The 23,282-nt window shown below is 41.7% G+C and overlaps 1 protein-coding gene and 1 long non-coding RNA gene across 2 annotated transcripts in view; one reads left to right on the top strand and one right to left on the bottom strand.

Moving 5' to 3' along the window:
• CCDC51 (coiled-coil domain containing 51) overlaps window positions 1-14,026 on the bottom strand; it is a 28,685-nt gene extending 14,659 nt beyond the window's left edge. Inside the window, exons 1-3 of the mRNA XM_070933504.1 lie at window positions 13,957-14,026; window positions 4,595-4,929; window positions 1,972-2,136 (exon numbers count right to left, since the gene is read on the bottom strand). Coding sequence (XP_070789605.1) covers window positions 1,972-2,136; window positions 4,595-4,837 — 408 coding nt within the window. The 5' untranslated portion in view covers window positions 4,838-4,929; window positions 13,957-14,026. The remainder of the gene's footprint in view (window positions 1-1,971; window positions 2,137-4,594; window positions 4,930-13,956) is intronic.
• Window positions 14,027-15,541: 1,515 nt separating this feature from the next.
• Window positions 15,542-18,464, top strand: LOC139309436 (uncharacterized). Its single transcript, XR_011599863.1, has 4 exons — window positions 15,542-15,694; window positions 16,184-16,239; window positions 16,367-16,454; window positions 18,270-18,464. It is a non-coding gene; the product is annotated as an uncharacterized lncRNA (long non-coding RNA).
• The last annotated feature ends 4,818 nt before the right edge of the window (window positions 18,465-23,282 follow it).

Raw genomic sequence — 23,282 nt, 5'->3', positions numbered from 1 at the left:
CTCAGGCATTGGCCCAAGCTCCGTCTGGAACCTATCAGGTTCCATCAGGCGCCTGGGGCGGTACCATCTTATCGGTTCCGCCTCCCTGCGGCGGGGAGCAGCGGTTCGAAGATCAAGGCGAAGGAGAGAGTGATCCGACCATGACAAGGGCTCGATGGCTATGTCCCCTATCTCGAGATCACTCAGCCACTGTCCAGAGACAAAAATCAAGTCCAGTGTGTTTCCCCCCATGTGCGTAGGGCCATGAATTAGCTGGGTCAGATCCATAGCCGTCATGGAAGCCATGAACTCCCGAGCCACCTCAGACATCTCACCCACGGACGGCAGGTTGAAATCCCCCATGACCATAAGTCATGGTATAAGTGTATAAGACGCACATACATTTTCACCCCCTTTTAGGGGGAGAAAAGATGCGTTTTATACTCCAAAAAATACGGTAATGGTTTGCTATGGACATGGTTTAGCCGACAACCCAAGCGCCCACTTTGGTCACAACATTTGGGCCATGACCAGTAGTGGGATTCAAATCTCATAGCTACCGGTTCACTCATGGGTGCGTGCGCGCTTATGCACGCAACACTTCTCCACATGCACAGAAGCTTCTGCACATGCGCAGAGACGTCTTGGTGAGTGGGCGGAGCCTCCCGCCGCCGCTACCAGTTTGCCCGATCTGGGGCGAACCGTAGCAACCCACCACTGGTCATAATTATGCTAAGTGACCAGTCATATGTCAAGAGCAACTTGTAAACTAAGTGCCTTTATAAATTAAGTTTTAGGATTGCACATTCACTGCCCGGTACCAGTTTCTACTCTTGTATTATGGGAAAGAAACCATGGGAAATGTGCCCCAGCTCACAAACCTCAACAAATCTAACCTTTCCTAAGCTGCCTTCAGAAATACCAAACCGAAAGGAACGCACAATTATTCAAAGTAATCAATAAAAGAAAAATCTCTCTCCCCAGAATAAATTTAGCAAATCCAATTATCCAAATGTGATTGGTACCTAGTTGAAAATGGTCTCTGTGTATAAAAGGTCAGCCTATTGTTAGCATTTTTGCTGATTAATTGAACGCTTCATTTCTCCCAACAAAGGCTCCGGCGGTATAGGATTTGGTTAAGCTCCCTTCTAATTAAAAGAAACACTTCCATAACCAGTCAGCGAAACTATGACAGATTTTTAATTGGAAATTCTACTTTCCATTTTCATGTTTTAACACAGAGATAGGCAACAGTGGCAAGTTCACAATCTGTGAACTTCAACTCCCAGAGTTCCTGAGCCAGCGTGGTTGGCTCAGGAATTTTGGGAGTTGAAGTCCACAGATTGTAAAGTCACCATAGTTCAGGGGTGAAATGCTCCCGGTTCAGACCGGATCGCCTGATCCGGTAGCGATGGCGGTGGTGGTTCGGAGAACCGGTAGCAAAAATCCCTGCCCCCCCCCACCATGCCCAGCTGAGCCGCACGATCATCAGAGGCTTTTTTTTTTTACTTTTAAAAGCATTTTTTCTACAACCTCTTCCGACGAAAAAATGCTTTTAAAAGGAAAAAAAAAGCCTCTGATGATCATGCGGCTCAGCTGGGATCGTCAGAGGCTTTTCAAAGCATTTTTTTCTGCAACCTCTTGGCCGAAGAGGTGGTAAAATAAATGCTTTGAAAAGTCTCTGACGATCCCAGCTGAGTTGCCTGATTGGCAGAGGCTTTTCAACACATTAGAAAAAATGCTTTGAAAAGTTAAAAAAAAAAGTTGGCCACACCCACCCAATCACATTACCCCCCACCACCAAGCCACGCCCACAGAACCGGTAGTAACAAATTTTACATTTCACCCCTGCCATAGTTGCATATCCTTGTTTTAACATGTCAATTTGAAGCAGTTCCAAAATGAGGGGGAATAAAAGTCCAAACCTCATTCAAATTCAAAAAGGGAAAGCAGACTGATTCAAATGCCTCCAACATCTGGGGCTCTTTTTACCTGCAATAATTTGTGCTCCAAAGTTGCCAGTTCCAGATACTGAACGTCCTCCCGTGAAACTCTGTCTAAACGATCCCGAATTTCCTTCAATTTCAGCTGCTGAGTCTCCCACGTGTCACGAGTTTCTCGTACAATTCCTCGAGCAAACATAAACTGTTTTTCAGCCTGGAAGAAATCAGCCAAAAAGAAAGTTGACTATATACTTATCTGACAGCCTAAATAGGACACAACTGAACTGCAAAAATTCAGATTGCCGCTAGATGGCAACAATGAGTAAAGACTTGTTTTGAATCTTTCTGCCCATCTAGTGGTCGCGTTGAGTTTGCAGCTCAGATCCACAGCCCTGGCCTAATCCACCAGAATGGGATGGATACTAGCTTACTTCAGCTAGCATATTTTGGCCATGTTCGTGTGAATTCTGGCAACGACAATGCCAATTATTGAAACTATAAGGCACAAGATTGAGATAAACAAGTTTATGCTAATAATAGTAGACATGCTGCATAAAGGATGGGACAAACATGATCAGAGAAATATTATATTTCTAATACAGATAGTCCTTAACCTTTTGTTTAGTGATCGTTTGAAGTTACAACGGCATTGAAAAAAGTGACTTAAACCTTCAATACATATTGCACATACTTACCGCAGCAAGAATCACATTAGCAAAAATTGGAAACAAAAAAATATACCGTCAGACGAAACTGTAATAAGGAAAATTTTAGAATGCGCAGAGATGGATAAAATGACTATGGAGTTGAAAGAGAGAGAAGATTCGGACTATTATGAAATATGGAATAAAATGTATAGTTGGCTCGAAAATAGAAATCAGAACAAGAAATGTTTAACCTAATATTGATGAAACTTAAAGTAACTGAACAACATTAAATAAAGTGAGATAAATATAAACGAATATAAATGTGTAGATAAGAACAAATGAATATTATAATGTGTATATATATATATATGTTGGAGTAATGCGATTATTCTACTATTGAGTAGTAAATAGAAATGACAGAATAGAGAACTACAAAAGCAAAGTACGTAAGTTGATACGAAATGCTGTAAAATTACCATTAATGTTATGTAATGTTCAATACGTCACATTTTGACATGTTTTGTTTTTATATATGTATGATTGCTTTTTGTGTTGTTTTTAAAGACAAACTGTTTAATAAAAATTATTTTTATTAGGAAAAAAGTGACTTATGAACCATTTTTCACATTTATGACCGTTGCCACTTTCGCACTTGGACACTTGGCAGCTGGCTCATATTTATGACGATTGCAGTGACCTGGGGTCATGTGATCACCTTATGTGACCATCTGACAAGCAAAGCCAACGGGGGGGGGGAGCCAGGTTCACAACTATGTTACTAACTTAACAACTGCAGTTATTCACTTAACAACTGTGACAAGAAAAGCCATCAAATGGGCAAAACTCACTTAACAACTGTCTTACTTAACAACAGAAATGTTGGGCTCAATTGTGGTCATAAGGCATTATGTCATCCAATATGCATGCCAAAGACAAGGAGAAGGTTATTTACCATTTTAACAGTCTTTCATTATAATGTGAAGATTGTTGCTTTCAATTGCGACTTACAACCATTCGTTTAGTGACTGTCAGAAGTTACAGTGGCACTGAAGACAGTGACTTATGACTGGCTTTCTCTGTTACAACCACTGCAGCATCTGCTGTGGTCACATGGTCAAAATTCAGGCGCTTGGCACCTGGAGTGTATTTATGACAGCTGCACTGTCCTGGGGTCATGTGATCAGTGGTGGGTTGCTCTCGGTTCGCACCAGTTCGCAAGAACCGGTAGTAAAAATTTGTAGTAGTTCGGAGAACCGGTAATAACATTGGCTGGCCATGCCCCCAAACCGGTCCCCGTCCCGGTCGCCGCTCGCTTATCCCGCCCACCTCATCAGAGGCTTTTTTTTTTCTTTCTACTTTTAAAAGCATTTTTTCTACAACCTCTTCGGCCGAAAAAATGCTTTTAAAAGTAAAAAAAAAAAGCCTCTGACGATCGCACAGCTCAACTGGGATCGTCAGAGGCTTTTAGAAGCATTTTTTTCTGCAACCTCTTCAGCTGAAGAGGTTGTTGGGAAAAAAATGCCTTTAAAAAGCCTCTAGCAATCCCAGCTGAGTTGCCTGATCGTCAGAGGCTTTTAAAAGCATTTTTTTCTGCAACCTCTTAAGGTTGTAGAAAAAATGCTTTTAAAAATAAAATAAAAAAAAGTTGGCCATGCCCACCCAGTTACATTACCCCCCCCAAGCCATGCCCACAAATTAAGCCACACCCACAGAACCGGTAATAAAACATTTTAGAACCCACCCCTGCATGTGATCATCACTTCCCACCTGGCTTTCAACAAGCAAAGTCAATGCGGGAAGCCAGATTCACTTAACGACCGCATGATTCATTTAACAACAACACAATTTAACAACCGTGGCAAAAAAAAAGATTGTAAAAATGGGGCAAAACTCACTTACCTGCCTCATCTAAACACAGAAATTTTGGGCTCAATTGTGGTTGTAAGTCAAGGACCATCTGTAAGCAGGCATTCCCACCAAAGAGAAAGAAATGATGCCCAAATTGATCAGTTATCCCTTTCTTACCTCGGTCACATTTCCCTGGGCTTCTCGGACTTCATTAATGCCGACAAATTCCTCGTATTTTTCCCACCAGCTTTGTGTGGTTGCAGAGATTCGCTGAACGGAGTGTCTTCCCAAATCCCTTCCAGCTCCAGAGAGGCGACAAAGAAAAACTTTAGCTGTTTCCATTGCGTTGGCTGCTTCAGACTTTTTGGAGGCCGGAGAGCAGTACATCCTCACAAAAGATAACAAATGGGGACGTTGCATTTTGCGACGCGCTTACAACAAGTGAACTAGCAAGTCTGGGCACTTCACGGGAGCTGTGCACGCAGGCCCACCATGGTGGAGGAAAAAATTACCTGCAAGGAGACAAAATTGAAGGCAACAAGAGTACCACGTCAGAAACCCATTAAAAAAATTAATCTACAAAGGTTTTTAAAAGGCAAGCCACAGGTTGAAAATGAGTGTTCAAATTAATCCAGCACTGATGATGTTCCCTAGTTTAAGAATGAAAGATATGCGAGAAAGATCACGCAGCTCAGAGAGTGCCCCACACTCAAATTAATCTCTACATACAGAGCCACCCATAGAATAGCAATAGCACTTAGACTTATATACCACTTCACAGTGCTTTACAGCCCTCTCTAAGCAATTTACAGAGTCAGCCTATTGTCCCCACAACAATCTAGGTCCTCATTTTACCCACCTCGGAAGGATGGAAGGCTGAGTCAACCTTGAGCCTGGTGAGATTCGAACTGCCAAATTGCAGGCAGCCAACAGTCAGAAGTAGCCTGCAGTACAGCACTCTAACCACTGCGCCACCGTGGCTCAATGGTATGACATGTCAATGGACTCCCTAATTCCGTGCCAGAGGTGGCACACACAGCCCTCTCTGCTGGCACACGTGCCGTCATCCCAGGTCAGATCTCTGTGGGATTTCTTTCGTGAGCTTCTGTTTCCTGCAATCGATGAAACAGAAGCTCATGAAAGAAAAAGACCTTACCTCTTGTCGCGCTGTCGGTGTTGGGATGCCCCACCAGCACTTTTATGCATGTTCCCGTGCACGCCCCCCCCCCTTTCAGTTTGGGCATATGCTCGCGCGCAGTTTGGGCACTCTGTGTCTAAAGGTTTATTTATTTATTTATTTATTTATTTATTTATTTATTTATTTATTTATTTATTTATTTATTAATTAAATTTTTATACCGCCCCCTCTCCCGAAGGACTCGGGGCGGTGAACAGCCAAAATTAAAAACACACAATACAAATATTAAAATATATTAAAACAAAATTAAATTATCTTAGGCTTCTCCAATTTAAAACCCCGTTACCCATAAAATTCACCCAATTAAAATTTTAACCCAGCCCGGCTTGCTGAAATAAAAAAGTCTTCAGGGCCCGGCGGAAGGTCCGGAGGTCCGGGATTAGTCGTATCCCTGGGGGTAGCTCATTCCAGAGGGCGGGTGCCCCCACAGAGAAGGCTCTTCCCCGGGGGGTCGCCAGCCGACATTGCCTGACAGACGGCACCCTGAGGAGACCCTCTCTGTGGGAGCGTGTTGGCCGGTGGGAGGTTATCGGAGGCAGAAGGTGGTCTCGTAAATAACTGGGTCCTAAGCCATGGAGCGCTTTGAAGATGAGAACCAACACCTTGAAGCGCATTCGGAAGACCACTGGAAGCCAATGCAGCTCGCGCAGGAGAGGTGTCACGTGGGAGCGCCATGTCGCCCCCATAAGTACCCGCGCGGCCGCATTCTGCACCAGTTGGAGCCTCCGAGTGCTCCTCAAGGGGAGCCCCATGTAGAGAGCGTTACAGTAGTCGAGGCGGGAAGTAACGAGGGCATGAGTGACCGTGCATAGGGAGTCCCGATCCAGAAAGGGGCGCAACTGGCGTATCAGGCGAACCTGATAGAAAGCCCCCCTGGCCACGGCCGTCAAATGCTCTTCTAAAGAAAGCCGTGCGTCCAGGAGGACACCCAAGTTACGCGCCCTCTCTGTGGGGGCCAATGTCTCGCCCCCAATAGTCAGCGATGGCACCAGCTGACTATATCGGGACGCCGGCAGCCACAGCCACTCAGTCTTGGAGGGATTGAGTTGGAGCCTGTTCCTCCCCATCCAGACCCGCACCGCCTCCAGGCACCGAGACATCACTTCAAGGGCATCGTTGGGGTGGTCTGGGGTGGAGATGTACAGCTGGGTTCATCAGCGTACAGATGGCACTGCACCCCAAAACCACGGATGATCTCGCCCAGCGGCTTCACATAAATGTTGAACAGGAGAGGCGAGAGGACCGACCCTTGTGGCACCCCACAAACCAAGTGCCTTGAGGTCGACCTCTGCCCTCCAGCCAACACAGACTGCGACCGGTCGGAGAGATAGGAGGAGAACCACCGTAAAACAGTGCCTCCCACTCCTAACCCCTCCAACCGGCGCAGCATGATACCATGGTCGATGGTATCAAAAGCCGCTGAGAGGTCTAATAGGACCAGAACAGAGGAACAACCTCTGTCCCGAGCCCTCCAGAGATCATCAACCAACGCGACCAATGCCGTTTCCGTGCTGTACCCGGGCCTGAAGCCGGATTTGTCATCACTGCCCTATACCCAAATTAAGAGAAGAAAAATAACAGTTGGAAATTATTCTCACTGTCAGCAAACTTCTCCTTATTTCTAGGTTGGTAGTTCACACCAGCTTCTTTTTTGTCTATAGAACTGAATGACTTTGTACAATCATTGTCTCTCTCAGCCCAATCCACCTAACAGGGTTGTTGCTTGGGGAAAATAAGAGGAGGAAAATATCAGGGTTCCAAGTGACACCCCCAACGAAAGAAGACTCAGAGGCTTGAAGTTCCTCAAAGTTTCATTTTATTAGAGATGTCATATTGGCACATCTGGGAAAACCCGAATCTGAAAGCTTCCAGGTTTTCCTCACCCAAAAGAAAGTCCAAGTCCCTTCCCTTGCACCCACATGTCCATCGCATGGTCCAACCAAAGCACCGTCCCAACTGGAGATGCTTCCCAGTCACACCCCTCCAGTGCAGGGCAAGATGTCCTTGACTCTCTGAGAAAAGAATGTTATTATGACTACATATCACCCTTGCTCCATACAATCCCCCCTCCCAGTTTCCCACAGTAGGAAATGTGGCAGGCCTGAAGGCCCAAGGCAAAAGATGGCTTCCAGGCCTGATAGAAGGAGTATTAGGTATCTTCACTGCCTTGTCTTAACTTATAAAGTAACAAAAGCAGGATCAAAATCTAATACAGTTAGTCCTTGACTTACGATCACAATTTAGTCCAAAATGTCTGTTGTTAAGCGAGACATTTGTTAAGTGAGTTTTGCCCCATTTTACGATATTTCTTGCCATAGTTGTTAAATGAATTACCTCAATTGTTAGGCTAGTAACCAGGTTGTTAAGTGAATCTGGCTTCCCCGTTGACTTTGCTTGTCGGAAGGCACAAAAGATGGCCACATGACCCCTGGACACTGCAACTGTCATAAATATGAACCAGTTGCCAAGGATCTGAATTTTGATCACGTGACAATGGGGATGCTGCAATGGTTATAACTATGAAAAATGGTTAGGTCATTTTTTTCAGTGCCGATACAATTTTGAACGGTCATTAAATGAATGGTTGTAAATCAAAGACTACCCGTAAATAAATAAATACATTTCCTCCATTCATATGCATTGAAGTAGAAGATTTATCCTACGGAAGCTGTTTGGAGGAGATGGAATCCCATTGTTATTAGGCCTTTAGGGTGGTTGGGCTTTTCTTCAGACATAAGAAAAAAGGTGGGATATAAAATGGGAAGGGAAGGGAAGGGAAGGGAAGGAAAAGAGTGAATGAGAAAGGAAGGAAGGAAGGAAGGAAGGAAGGAAGGAAGGAAGGAAGGAAGGAAGGAAGGAAGGAAAGCTTTTCCTGATGAGGAAAAATTGCAGTCTCCCATACGCCATATTTTTGTATTTCCAGCTTCCACCCTGTATTCTCTCCCGTTTGGTGGAGAAATTCAACACGTATAGTACATGTTTTTCTGGATGAGAAATAGAAAGAAACATTGAAGACTCTTAATTTTCTTAAGCTAATTGATTGATCTAGATAAACAGATAAGAGAGGTCCATATCAGTTGTGCTCAGATTCTCATTTTTCCATGCAATAAATTTATCTGTGTTTCTATTTCAGTTTGCAAATTTAGCCAAAAGACCTCCTCAAACTTGGGGAAAAAAACCCATATTTTTGGAAGCAATTCTGATGTAGGCATTTATATATATGTACAGCATTTTCCTTTAAAATATTCAAGTTTGGCAGAGCTTACTTCTCACTTACACATTTTTGTGCACACATTTTCTTCATGTGCCTGTTTATATACAGATTTTTCTTTTGAAGTATACTACCAAATTTTTAAAAGTGTGGAAACCTGAAAGTTTGGAGAAGGAGATGGCTGTAAAAATTATTTCTAAATAAACTGGGTTTTGAACCTTGAAGAATGTCAACTACTGTTGTTTCCCCGAAAATAAGACCCTGTCTTATTTTATTTTATTTTTTTGAATCCTGAAATAAGCACTTGGTCTTATTGCCATGCGCTCAAAAGCCCGATCGGGCTTATTATCAGGGGATGTCTTATTTTAGGGGAAACAGGGTAGTTGCTAATCTTCCATTTTGAAGCAAGGATCCCAGGCAGTGGTAACTGGGATTCAATGCTAGGCAATTCTTGGATGACATGGATTTTTATTTAAGACTCTTTCTAATGTGGCTACTAGACTATATCGCAAGCAATTAAATCTCTGAGTGGTTTTTCACCATGAGATCGATTTCAGATTAGTTGTTTGGAGGGGAAATAGGGATTGTAGGACACAATTATCCAGTGGTTCCATTCCTACTTCGCTGAGTAATTCCAGATGGTTCCAATCATTGTTTCAGATTATTTTACTTTGCTTGGACTTCTAAAGGCTTTATCTGCTCCTCAGGCTTTTAATCTCTACATGAAGCCAACATCGAAGGGTGATTACTACCAAACAAAAAAAAAAATGAGAATGAGAAAAATATATTTTATAATGTGCATAATGAAAAAAAACTTGTAAACAAAGAAATGAAAGAGAGCAACGGATGTATATGATTAAAAGGCTCAGGAAAATGTAGAGCAATTTTGATAAAAACAATTTTTTTTTAATGCTATGGAAGTGAATGGAGTGGATAAAACAAGGAGCTTCCAGCAAAATGACTGGAAATTAAAATACAAATCATGAGAAGATTTGAGATGAAAGTAAAGTGAGAGGATGTGGGAAGATTTGCATGGAAGTGATAGTTATAGTGATATGACCCTTTTGTATAATGTTGTTGCCCTGAAAGCTGTCCCTAAACAAGTTACAGATGTTGGGAATGGAGGGAATCTATAAAATCAGCCATACAAATTTAGTCTAGACGTTTGGAGTCAAAAGCCATTGATGCTCCTATGACAGCATGTCATCATCCAGGCCTGTCTACCATCCTGTGGTCTACTTATCCGAGCACAGACATTGTTCTATCTTAGCTCACATTAGCTGAGACAGAGATAAACACATTTTCTTACCCATAGTCGCTTTTTTAAAAAAGAAACTTCTCTGCGCAGTTTCGTGTTGTGCGTCAGTTATGCACATTTCTGGTGCAGGCGGTTCTGCTCAAGGGTACTCATGCCCATGTAACCTCTTGATTGGATTACTATAATTGTGCTCTTCATGGGGTTGTCCTTGAAGACTATTTAGGAGCTTCACCTGGTTCAAAATGGGGCAGCATGAGCAGTTACATGTGTCTCTAGAGTGGCACATGTTACACTTCTGCTCTGCAAGCGGCATTGATTGCCAGTTTGCTTCCAGGCTCAATTCAAGGTGCTGATTTGGACCTTTAGAGCCCTACATCACATCTCCTGGGACCAGGTTATTTGGGGATTTGCCTCCAGCCGAAGCAGTACGATGGCTCAGCGGTTAAGACTCTGGGTTTGTCAGCTGAAAGGTGAAAGCCCAGGTTCGAGACTTAAGTGCCATGCGATGGGGTGAGCTCTCGTTTTTGCCCCAGCTCCTGTCAACCTAGCAGTTCAAAAGCATGCAAATGCAAGTAGAGAAACAGGTACCACTTATGCTAGCCATATGACCACGGAAAGTTCTTCAGACAGCGCTGGCTCGGTGGCCTTGAAACGGATATGAGCACCACCTCTATAGTCAACTAAAACTAGCGGAGTAAAATCTGCAGGGACTCCTTTACCTTTACCTACCTCTACCCAATTACAACTGCTCATGTCAGGCAGAAGGAACCAGAAATGAGAGGAAGAGCTCATCAGAGTGACATGTTTATGGTTGCTCACCTACAGACAGGAATCTTGCCAGACTAAAGCATTTACTATATAACTACTAGATAAATGCTGTGAAGCTTTAGGGGGGCGATCTCCCTTCAGCTGCTTCTTCCCCACAAATGATTCAAAGCTAATCAGGGGTTTCACTCCTTCCCTCAACTCAGTGCCAGATTCCACCATTGGAGTCTACAGAAGGGGTACTCTATGGGTCTGGTTCATGAAGCAGTAACATCTGGCAAGACTCAGGAAATGGGCCTTTAGTCTCATGGTTCCTGCCCTGTAGAACATTATTTTCCTATAAGGTGAGACTGGAACCATCTCTGACATTTTTCCAGAAGTCCCTTAAAACAGGGTAGTGACATAAGGCTTCCTAAGAAAGGGGTGAATTAGTGAAATGGTTCTCTACCTATAATACCAGTAATAACTTTTTCAGCTAGTCTGCTACTAGTAATTCTGATTGGAGCTCCTTATGGAATGTTTTTTAATTGTTATTTTTTATGATGTAGTTTTACTGCATGCCATTCAAAGTCACGTTCTATGAGAGGGATGGTTACAATGATGTAAATAAATAAATAAACTTGGAATACTTCATTCAGTTTTGGTCGCCACGATGTAAAACAGATGTGGAGAGTCTAGAAAGAGTGCAGAGAAGAGCAACAAAGATGATTAGAGGACTGGAGGCTAAAACATATGAAGAACGGTTGCAGGAACTGGGTATGTCTAGTTTAATGAAAAGAAGGACTAGGGGAGACATGATAGCAGTGTTCCGATAGCCACAAAGAAGAGGGAGTCAAGCTATTCTCCAAAGCACCTGAGGGCAGGACAAGAAGCAATGGGTGGAAACTAATCAAGGAGAGAAGCAACTTAGAACTAAGGAGAAATTTCCTGACAATTAGAACAATTAATCAGTGGAACAACTTGCCTCCAGAAGTTGTGAATGCTCCAACACTGGAAGTTTTTAAGAAGATGTTGGATAACCATTTGTCTGAAGTGGTGTAGGGTTTCCTGCCTGAGCAGGGGATTGGACTAGAAGACCTCCAAGGTCCATTCCAACTATTCTGTTCTGTTCTGTTCTGTTCTGTTCTGTTCTGTAAAAGTGGGGGCTGACAAAGAGAAAGAAAAAAAATGGAAATTAAAGACTTCTGGAAAGAAGACGGAGCATGGCTGATAGATCAAAATGGACTATAGACCGCCACAATTATCGAAGTCTGAAGTGTCTATCAAAGACTGAAGTGGAACAAGGGGTGGCAAGGGGACATCTTCGAATATACAGCTTCCTTAGGAGGCTGAAGAGAATATTGTCCATAAGACACTGATAGCCAACATAATTGACCCTTTACATGGGGGGAAGAAACGGAATGTAGAAATACCACTGTAAACTGCATATCTATCCAACACAAGAGTGTGTGAAGTCAGCTTATGTTAAAGTTGCAAGTTTGGAAAACATAAAACGTATGATCAAATACATATAAATGAGACTGATGTTTTATGGCCACCTTGCTATATTGTTCATCAGAAAGGGAACAACAGCAAGGAAAATGAATATGCTGTCATGAATACTGCCAAAAATGCTTTCTATGAGCAATGAGCTACCCATAAGGCAGCTACCCACAGAATATGACCTATCTCTCATAATCCCTAGATTTTATCAGGCATATAAACTCTTTTATTCTAAAGCCCAGATTAACCTTTAGAAACACTACTATCTCTTATAGCTGTATCTTATTTAAATATCCAAATCACCACAATGGGATAAAGCAATTTCCTCAAACCCATTTCAGGATACCAGTTATGGTGTCTCCAGGCTGAAGAGCTCAGATTCTATTTCTATTTTGCTAACTTGAAATTGAGGGTCATTGGATGTAGGAGTTTTAGGAACTTCCCAGAGTCCAGAAGTAAGGCAACAAAATTGTTGACTGAGTTGTAAAATTTTTTTTTAAAAAAAAGCTCCTATGATTTCTTGTTGTTTCTGCACAACCTTTAAATCCTGTTTTCAGTCCATCTTTCTCAAAGTCAGCTGTTACAATTCTTACTCCCTGCTAAGAGAGCCAACAGAGATGTTCCCTGTTGCAATTCAACATTTTCAAAATCACTACATAGACTGCAGTGCGGCTCAATCTTGCCAACTTGAAGATGTGTGGACTTCAACTCCCAGAATTCCCTGGCTGGCTTGAGAATTCTGGGAGTTGAAGTCCACGCATCTTCAAGTTGCCAAGATTGAGCAACACTGCTGTAGAGAGCATTGAGGAAGGCTCGGTTAATCTCCGTATGAAAATCCTTTCATGCTCCTACATTAATATCATCTTCAGACATCTGTTTCGCAGGTACCCTGTTGGTTTTTCTAAACCTAACCTTTAAGGTTAGTACAGTATAGTGGACTAAAGCACTGTTATTAACATCTGCTGCCTGCAATTACTGCAAGTTCAAATCTCACCAGGCTCAAGGTTGACTCAGCCTTCCATCCTTTCAAAGGTAGGTAAAATGAGGACCCAGATTGTGGGGGCAATAAGCTGACTTTGTATAAAATATACAAAAGTATGAAGGCTATTGCTTAACGCATTGTAAGCCCCCCTGAGTCTCCAGAGAAGGGCGGCATATAAATTAAAGCAAAAAATAATAATAATAATTTACCATCTTTTGTTTTTTAATCACCGTCATTATTATTTCAATTATTCTGGAGAGGAATCTGATGTTCGAATTCTATAATAAAAATTTAATGTTGTAACCGCTTCCTGCTTTGTAACCATTTTTTGCTTGGGCGGCACTTCGGGAAACTTGCAAATGAACATATAGATTGCATACATTTAAGAGAAGTGGAAATCCAATTGCGATTTCAGAGGAATTAAGCCTCCTTGGCTGACTCTGGACTTCAAAAATTAGAGCTGTACGTATGCAGGAAGTTATTTCTTCCATCTCCCCCATCCCTGGGCTGCTTTCTTGCCCTCCATTCCTAAAGCCTCCCCACGTGCACGTTTCCCGGAATCGCATCCACCCCGAACCCTGCTTCCCTCTGCCCCGAAGGGACCCCTTCATTCATTCATCCATCCATCCATTCATCCACTCACTACGATGTTCTCACTCCAGTCCGCTGCACGCTTCCTTCCTCGAGTTCACATGCCTCTGAGCCGGAAGCGGAGAAAAGTCGCGGCGGAAACAATGCAAGTCTCTCTCTCTGTGGATGCAGGGAAATGCATTCAGAGAATTTAGGACTGAAAGCGAAACTCTTCTCCAAATAGCCACGGATGTTTTCTAATGACGGTGAGGGTGGTGTCATTCTAACTTTAGTACATCTATGGAGGAGGCGAAAACCCTCCCGCCTTAGATTACGGTGAATTTTTCATTCAATCGGGTGGGAGGCGCTTCTAAAAAAAAAAAAACCACTGAAGAGCTATCCCTGATTGGTCATTTTCACGCATCTGATTGGCCACAGTAATTTATATAAAAATTATTTTAAATTATATAATTTATATACCCACGCGCTGGAGTTCTTCCTGTAGAACAGAAAAGAATAGATGTAGCTCTGAGTTAGTTGTGTGATCTTTACTACCGAGTCCTTAGATATACTCCCTATATCTATCTACAACTATATAAATATATAAACATGTATATGATGTGACACACATGCATGGGGTGCAGAGAGTGCATGTGTATGTATGTATTCTTGATGAACGTATCTTTCTTTTATGTACACTGAGAGCATATGCACCAATGGTGAAATCCAAATTTTTTTTACTACTGGTTCTGTGAGCGTGGCTTGGTGGGCATGGCAGGGGAAGGATACTGCAAAATCCCCATTCCCTCCCCACTCCTGGGGGAAGGATACTGCAAAATCTCCATTCCCACCCCACTCCTGGGGCCAGGCAGAGGTGGTATTTGCCGGTTCTCCAAAATACTCAAAATTTCTGCTACGGGTTCTCCAGCACCTGTAAGAACCTGCTGGATTTCACCCCTGATATGCACCAAAGACAAATTCCTTGTGTGTCCAATCACACTTGGCCAATAAAAATTCTATTCTATTCTATTCTATTCTATTCTATTCTATTCTATTCTATTCTATTCTATTCTATTCTATTCTATTCTATTCTATTCTATGAATGTGTGGGTCTGTGTGTATATACATTAATACATAAACATGTATGATATGGATCTGTATATATACAGTACATTAATACATACACATGTATGAATGTGGATCAGAGAGTGTATATACATTGATACATACACATGTACTCTGTACTCCATGCATGTGTATTACATCACATACATATAAATCTATATAGATATACGAAGTATATCTAAGTAAGGACTCCATAGTAAAGATCACACAACTAACTCAGAGCTACGTCTATTCTTTTCTGTTCTACAGGAAAAAACTCCCGCACGTGTGTATAAATTATATAAATTTTTTTAAAAAAAAATAGTATAAAAATGTGTCACATCTTATACATAAATATACACACTCTCTCTCTCCATACTCTTTTCATATACACACACTCTACTGAACACTCCACATGTACACCCCCCTCCGACCACCAATGTGTTTGTTATGTAGGACTTGCTAACCCATGATAAAAATTTCCGGAAGTGAACCATTTGCGTCGCTCTACCTCTTTTCTATCTCTAGGGTTGCACTTTTTTTACCCCTAAGCCCCAATGGCTGCGCCGTCGCGGCTGCGGGCGGAAGTCGCTGTGTGAGCCCCATTCCTAGGCGGTGGGTTTCCGGGTTGTCCATCGGAGGTGGGGGGGCTTTTCTTGCGAGGCGAGCCAGACGGTAGGAAAGAAGCGCCATGTCGGGACGCGAAGGTAATGCTCGCCTCGTGATGGCTGGGTTATGCTGGCGGGTGGGAGGATTGCGGGGGAACCTGATGGCAGAAGAGGAGGTGCGGGGGAGGGAAGAGTCTCTGGTGTGCTAATATTTGGGAGGGGGGAACCTGCTGCAAATCCTTTTGGTGCATGCATGGGGGAGAAGGCTTCAATTGAGTCCTCTCTGTAATCTGGCTCCTTCCTGGTTTCTTTGACTCCAAGCCCTATCATGCCCAGCTGTTAGGGTTATGTTGAATGGGTGTCCAGTCTGATCCATCTACAGAAGCTAAACATAATTTGGGTGTGTAAGTTTTTTATTTAGCCCTCTTGACAGTTTGCTTTAGCACAGGTCCTCCAGGTACGTTGGGACTTCAAGCCCCAGAATTCCCAGCCACGAAGATATTCTGGGAATCCCAGCATTGACAGAAGACACCAGATTGGGAGGCTTTGCACGGTGGTCTAATTTCATATTCTCTCCTTCCTCTGTAGGTGGAAAGAAGAAGCCTTTGAAGCAACCCAAGAAGCAGTCGAAGGAATTAGATGAGGTGAGAAAAAGTGAGAGGGAAGGGGAAGGAGGAGGTTGGAGGGCTGCTGGTGAAATTGCATGATTTAAGAAGATGGTTACATGCTTGTGTGTTCGTTTTTAACTCTGGTTGGTAAATGTCTTAACAGGAAGATAGAGCTTTCAAGGAGAAGCAGAAGGAGGAGCAAAAGAAACTGGATGAGTTGAAGGCAAAAGCTGCTGGCAAGGGCCCGCTTGGTAAGCTGCTTTCTCTTAAATTCCCTGCAAATGAGGGATCTAGCTGGATCTAGAAGAGTTCAGGATAAAGAAATACCGGGAGGACTTGTCCATGAAATTAGTGGTGAATCACAAAACCTAGACACACATCATTTTAGTCTCTGCTTTTTAAAAAATATGTTTCAATTAAACACTTTTTCATTTTGAAGAAACTCCTGAGAAGCCTATGAGAACTTAAAATGAAACAAAACTTTTTGTTAAAAATTAAACGACTTAAATCTCATGGAACTTGAAGAGGCAGATCGATCATTGCAACATCTCAGCTTGAATGACCGAATTCCATGAGAGCTTGGTCATTTAAGGGTTTTCTTGGTGCATGTAACACCAAACAATGGTACCCAACAACTGAAGAGGTTGCAGACTCCTGATATATTGTGGGTCTTACTATTGTTCATCTTTATGTCCTTTGTATGGTATGGGATAGTATGCTGATGCTGACTATGATTATTTATTGAATATATGTTGGCATGGCCTGTATCTTTAACTCTGCTTTTACTGCAGTTCCCTGAACTATTATGCTGCTGCTTCTTACCCCAGTACATTTTGGGAGATGGGCTAATCTCCTATTTTTAAGAGAGGAAAGATTTATTTTTCTTACATTTTCTTACATTCAAGATGGTTTTAAAACATTTAATTATATGTTGAATTGAGACACAGCTGAATTAACATTTTCAGATCACTAAATTGTCTCAGCAACTTTCTTAAAAAGGGATATAGTAGAGTATACATACCCTGTTTTCCCCAAAATAAGACATCCCCTGATAATAAGCCCAATCAGGACTTATTTTGAGCGCATGGCAGAAATAAGGCCAAGCGCCAAGCGCTTATTTCAGGGTTCAAAAAAATATAAGACAGGGTCTTATTTTTGGGAAAACACAGTATATATTCTACTGGGGCGGTGGAGATAAAGAAAATATTCCTCTTGCCACTTTTTTTCAGTAGAATTTCAAGTTTGATTTTGTCTGGAATCTTAGCTGGTAGACCTTTCCTAAATTAGGCAAGCTTCATAACATATTTGTGAAACTATATTTATTCTAGTCAATGGAACTTATGAGTAAAAATGTATAGGATAAAGTATTTTTCCCGCCCTTGCCTTTCAGATGTATTGCCTGTGTAGCTCATATAGTATTGTTGCCAATCAGTATGATGTAGTCTAACATGTCTAAATAGCACCAAGCTAAAATAGAGTAATATTATCCATTGACTGGATTGGTCATTGGAAGTTGTTGGATGTTAAAGCTAAATCATGTTGTAATCTTTCTAATTGTATCTTGATAAAAATTTTCTTACCTTTTAAAGACTTCTTAGGTTCTTTTAAAGAACTTCCTGGATTCATTTTGCATATTCAAGGCATTAAGCTTGATCATTTAAGATAGAAGCATGTTTTGTCCGAATGTAATCTGGATAGTCAACACGGCATATTTTCCAAATGTGCGGTGTTTTAATCCTAAAAGGAAAGGCGGTAGAAAACATTGCAACATTTCTAGAAATCTTTAAAAAAAATTAGGCGGATTCATAGAAAGAATCTTCTGTGTAGAGATTTATCAGATCATAAAACAATCTGACAAGAAAGCAGCAGCAAATCACTTCTGAAATAAATTGAAAAACATTATACAATCATGTCCATGTACTCATGAGCAATTAACCTGAATTTAAGGGAGCATTTACTTTTAAACCTCAGGCTGAGAAATAAGGTCTCAGGTTTTTTTCTCTAGTGCTGTCTGTCTAAAACCATTGCTAATCTCTCTCCCCCCCCCCCTTTTTTTTTTTTTGCAGCTGGAGGTGGGATTAAAAAATCTGGGAAGAAGTAGAAAGTTCTCTGGGACACCTGTGGCAAGAAAAAGAGAATGAGTTCCTTCCCCTTTGAAGCTTAGCAGTAGGAAGAATTTCCAAGCTAATGTTGTGGGAAACATTAATATAAGCACCTTTGTACATTTTGTTCAAACAAAATAAAGTATTGGTTTGTTTTAATGACTGCTCACTCTTTCAGCCATGGTTTCTTTTTTTGGTATTCAGAAAATGCAGTATATGAAAAGGGGGTCAAAGGCATGTTGGGAACTGCATATTTGGGGGTGCTAAATTAAAGGGAGACAATTGTAGCTTCTTGTTTAGAGTAAGGTTCCTCGTATCTTAATATAGTTTGAAAGAGATGTATTGATTGCACTGTGTTGATAGTGTTTACAGATAGTCCTCGACTTACACCACAATTGACCCCAAAATTTCTGTTGTCAAGTCAGACATCGGTTAAGTGAGTTTTGCCCCATTTTACAACTTTTCTTGTCAAAGTTGTTAAGTGAATCACTGCAATAGATAAGTTAGCAACCTGGTTGTTAAATGAATCTAGCTTCCCCATTGACGTTGCTTGTCAGAAGATTGCAAAAGGGGGGGGATCACATGACCCCAGGACGCTGCAACGGTCATAAATATGAACCACTTGGCAAACATCTGAATTTTGATCAGATCTGGATGCTGCAAACATTGTAATAGTGAAAAACGGTCATAAGTCACTTTTTTTCAGTGCCGTTGTAACTTTGAACAGCCCCTAAATGAGCTGTTGTAAATTGAGGACTATCTATACTAGCAATCACTGCATGGGGTTATCGCACTTAAAGGAATGTTTGGTGATGTTTGCGCATGGTCACTCATGCCCTAGTTACCTCCCGTATGGACTACTGTAATGCTCTCTACATGGGGCTCCCCTTGAAAAGCACCCGGAGGCTCCAACTGGTCCAGAACGTAGCCGCGCGGGTGATTATGGGCGCAGCTCGTTATGCCCATGTAACACCTCTCCTACGCGAGCTGCACTGGCTCCCGGTGGTCTTCCGGGTGCGATTCAAGGTGTTAGTTATCACCTTTAAAGCGCTCCATGGCTTAGGACCTGGGTACCTACGAGACCGTCTTTTGCCACCAATAGCCTCCCACCGACCAGTTCGTTCTCACAGGGAGGGACTACTCAGGGTACCGTCAGTCAAATTATGTCGACTGGCGACTCCCAGGGGGAGGGCCTTCTCTGTGGGGGCTCCAACCCTTTGGAATGAACTGCCCCCGGAGATACGGAATATCCCTGATCTCCGTGCTTTCCGCCGTGCCCTCAAGACCCTGATGTTCCAACAGGCAGGGCTAAACATACAAACATGCGAATGATTTTTTAAATGTTATCTAATTCTGGGTTTTATTTAATTGACCAAACTAAGTAACAATTTTAATTAGCAATTTTATGATGTTTGTGTGTCTATATTTTTCTTGACTGTACACCGCCTTGAGTCCTACGGGAGAAAGGCGGTATAGAAATATAATAAATAAATAAATAAATAAATAAATAAATAAATAAATAAATAAATAAATAAATAAATGTTTGGGTATTTAGGTTACACTTGAAATCCTTCATGGCTATAAATTGGGAAATTACTCAGAAGGCATTTTACTGAAGCCAGATAAACTTAGAAACACCTCACATGCATGTCAATACACTGCATGCATCTCAGCTTGTGTGATGCAGGCAACAGTATGTTGGCTTGCAAACTAATAAATGATCCTGGTTTGCCTAGAACAGCATGCGGATTTGAATGGCTGGCATTGTTCTTACCTTTAGCAGAAAATGTTGCATACGGAGCAGGTACGACAGATACATGCAATTTATGAAATGATATATGGACAAGGTGAAAGCCAGCGTGGTATCATGGTTAGAAAAATATGGGAAAGCATTATTATTTCAGACTTCATTTCTTTGCCTAACATTGTTTACTCCCAAAAGGGAAATATTACACAATGGGTAAACAATGTTAGGCAAAGAAATGGAGTTTGAAGAAATAGTAAAAAAAAAAAAAAAAGACAGGACAGTCAAACAGGAAATATACTTCTATTCAGTTTTTTTCAGGTATCTCCTAATTTCATCTTGATCGTCAGCTACAGATTTTATGGGCTTTTAGGTCGGAGAATAAATTTGAACTGATTGCACCAAGCAACCTAGCAAAGTTCGATGAGAAATACAGGATGTAATGAATGATTATTTTACACAATGGTCTAGAAATTGAGTTATTTGTTAGCTTTGGCAGAGCAATAGCAGCGCTAAATCATAAGAAGAGGAAGGCCAGCAAAAGCTGTTTGGGGGAAATCAAGAAATACAAAGATTTTATCATGCACCAGGGCACTTGGGCAGAAGAGAAACCAAGCTTCTGAATGTGGAAAGACGTTCAGCCAGAACTCAAGCTTGTCAACTAACGGTGTACACAATTTGATGAAAAACCCTACAAATGACTTGACTGTGGCAAAAGCTCTGGAGTCAGCTTCAGCCTGAATAGGCATCAAAGAAGCCTCCTTGGAGGGAAGCCCCATAAGGTCAGTATGTGTCAGCCCTTTGAGGTAGTCCAGACAAGAAGCCAAAACCATGAAGACGTAACATTACCTTATGGTAAGTTTACAATAACAGAATCTTTTAGGTGTAAAAGCCCTTCCTGTGATTGTCAAATAAGACCGCTTAGCCTGCAACTGGATAGTGGGAATGGTAAGAAGCTCAGAAGAAACCCTCTCTAGTGTCTTGGGCTGTAAAAGAGATGGTGAGGAATTATAATTTCAGGCTTGCAAGACTGATGATGTCAGCCTTACCAGGGAGAGCAAATAGAAAACGCAACCAGATAAGCTAATTTTACTTTATTGTAAAGCTACATTAATAGAATCCTGCAAGTTACCTGAGTAATGAAACATCTGCAAGCAAACCACCTTCGAGTTCATAGACCACCAAGGACTCCATAAAAATTGTATACTGTTGTCTCACTCTTTTGTACCAGAGTACAACAACATTCCTCAACCTGTTAATGTTGGGGTGGCAAAAAAATTCCCACACTAGTCAGGAATTCTAAGAGATATAATAATCCCAATTTATCAGGAACAGGAGTCTACAACCACTGGGCCTTGAGCTATTCAGAACCAGGCTGCGGAAGTGATGGGCCTGCTGCTCGCTTGGAATTACCTCTCCCCACCCCGCCACTCCACAAAGCCGGAAAGGATGGGGAACTCTGATCTGGAAAACATCAAGGACAAATGAATCACCAAAAACTCTAATAAATAATAATAATAATAACAACAACAACAACAACAACTTTGTCATTGTACGTGTATACACAGTATACCCATACAACGAAATTCACTTAACACCCAAAGACCAGGTCCAACACACATAATCCCCAAACACACCCCCACCCACCACAAATTCCCCACCCCTAAACCACCCAAATATCCACACAACGGACCAAGTAATGCTGTCCAACAGCTCACCGATGGTGGCCCTTTAGTTCATTGTTGAGTGCAATTTATGTGCAAAATAATACATTTCCTTCACCAACTGAAGCACTAAATGTAGCTGGTCGATACCGAGCTCTTCAGCTACTTCAGAGATTAGTTAATCAGGACCTCAGATTTTGATGTAATTATAAAGTTAGGAAAGAAAAAAAAAACAGGTGGACTACATGTTGCTTAAATGTCCATATTTTATCCTAACAATCACTTGCAAGCAAAGCAGTGCAAATTCTCCGCTTACTAGCAGTTCCATCACTGTTCAGCCTGTCTAAACAGGGGCTGGTAAATAAAAATCATGTAATTGTCTTCTTTAACCCTTAAAAATATTGTGTTAAAATTATTGTCTTTCAAATCTACAAACGTCCTTTGCTTATTAGGGCTGTCCTGCCTGGAATTTCCTATAGGAAATAGTCCTCAGATGTGAAGTCTGATCTATAAGAGGATTAAATGAAGTCCAGCCACTAGGAGGAACTGTCCAGGGAGGCTGGACTCATTCTATACCCATCAGTCCTTGCTTCATTTCCTTGCAGCATTTAGTCATCTGCATGGCTCAGCTTAAAAGGAGCCTGCTCTTTAATAGTACTTACCTTTTGGTTGCTTTTTTTTTTTTTTTTTTTTTGCATGTTCAATTTTTAAAGCAGGGCAAAATGAACATATTTTAATTGTTGCATTTACTGGAAATACTGAAGGAGTTCTTAGGTGGGGAAAGTTTTTTGTTTGTTTGTTTATATTTCATATTTCTTAACTGCCCATCTCCCTAATTACTTTTAATCTCTCTATACTCATTGGCAGACAGCATATTTGCACATGCCGAGTCCTGTATTAAATTGACCACAGGTGAACAATTTGCTGTACAATCCAAACCAAGCTGCATAGTGAGACCAATTCTGGCTTTCTGGTTCAGCATTTTGGCCAATATTTGGGGTGTCTGTAAATTATGGCCAAAGGCAGAGTTTCAGTCTTGTTGTTGACTTTTTCAACCATACTGTATTCCAGGCTGCATCAGATATGTTATATTGTCGGCTGCAGTAGAGAAGAACAGACATCATAAGTAAAACAGCATTTATTGACTCAACTGAAATTACTGAAGAACAGGCAAATTCCTGTAATTTATACTCTGGGCCTCAACCAATCATAATACTTGAAAAAGCCCACCCAAATATGAATGTTTTAAGTTTCCCTCCAAAATACTTGAAGTTAACAGTTAGGGCAGGGGTCAGCAACCTGCGGCTCTGGAGCCCCATGTGGCTCTTTCACCCCTCTACTCCGGCTCCCTGTCACTCAAAATATGCGTCACAACTGCCAATGTACGACACCTGCTGGCATGCAATTTATTGAGCTTTTCAACCCCCAGTAGGCCAACCATGGATAAAGCCAAGAAAAGAAAAGTTTCAGAAGAAAACAGAAGGTTTAATTCAACTACATATGCTAGTTTTGTGGCCGCTTAAGAAATAGTCAGGCACGGGAAGGGTTTTGTGGCTCCCAGGGTTTTCT

The sequence above is a fragment of the Pituophis catenifer genome, unplaced genomic scaffold, assembly GCF_029215685.1.
Source record: "Pituophis catenifer annectens isolate HBS135680 unplaced genomic scaffold, rPitCat1.0.hap2 SCAF_2, whole genome shotgun sequence".
In the NCBI taxonomy this organism is placed as follows: domain Eukaryota; kingdom Metazoa; phylum Chordata; class Lepidosauria; order Squamata; family Colubridae; genus Pituophis; species Pituophis catenifer.
The sequence above is the reverse complement of the archived record's forward strand: the minus strand, read 5'-3'. Positions and strand labels throughout refer to the sequence as shown.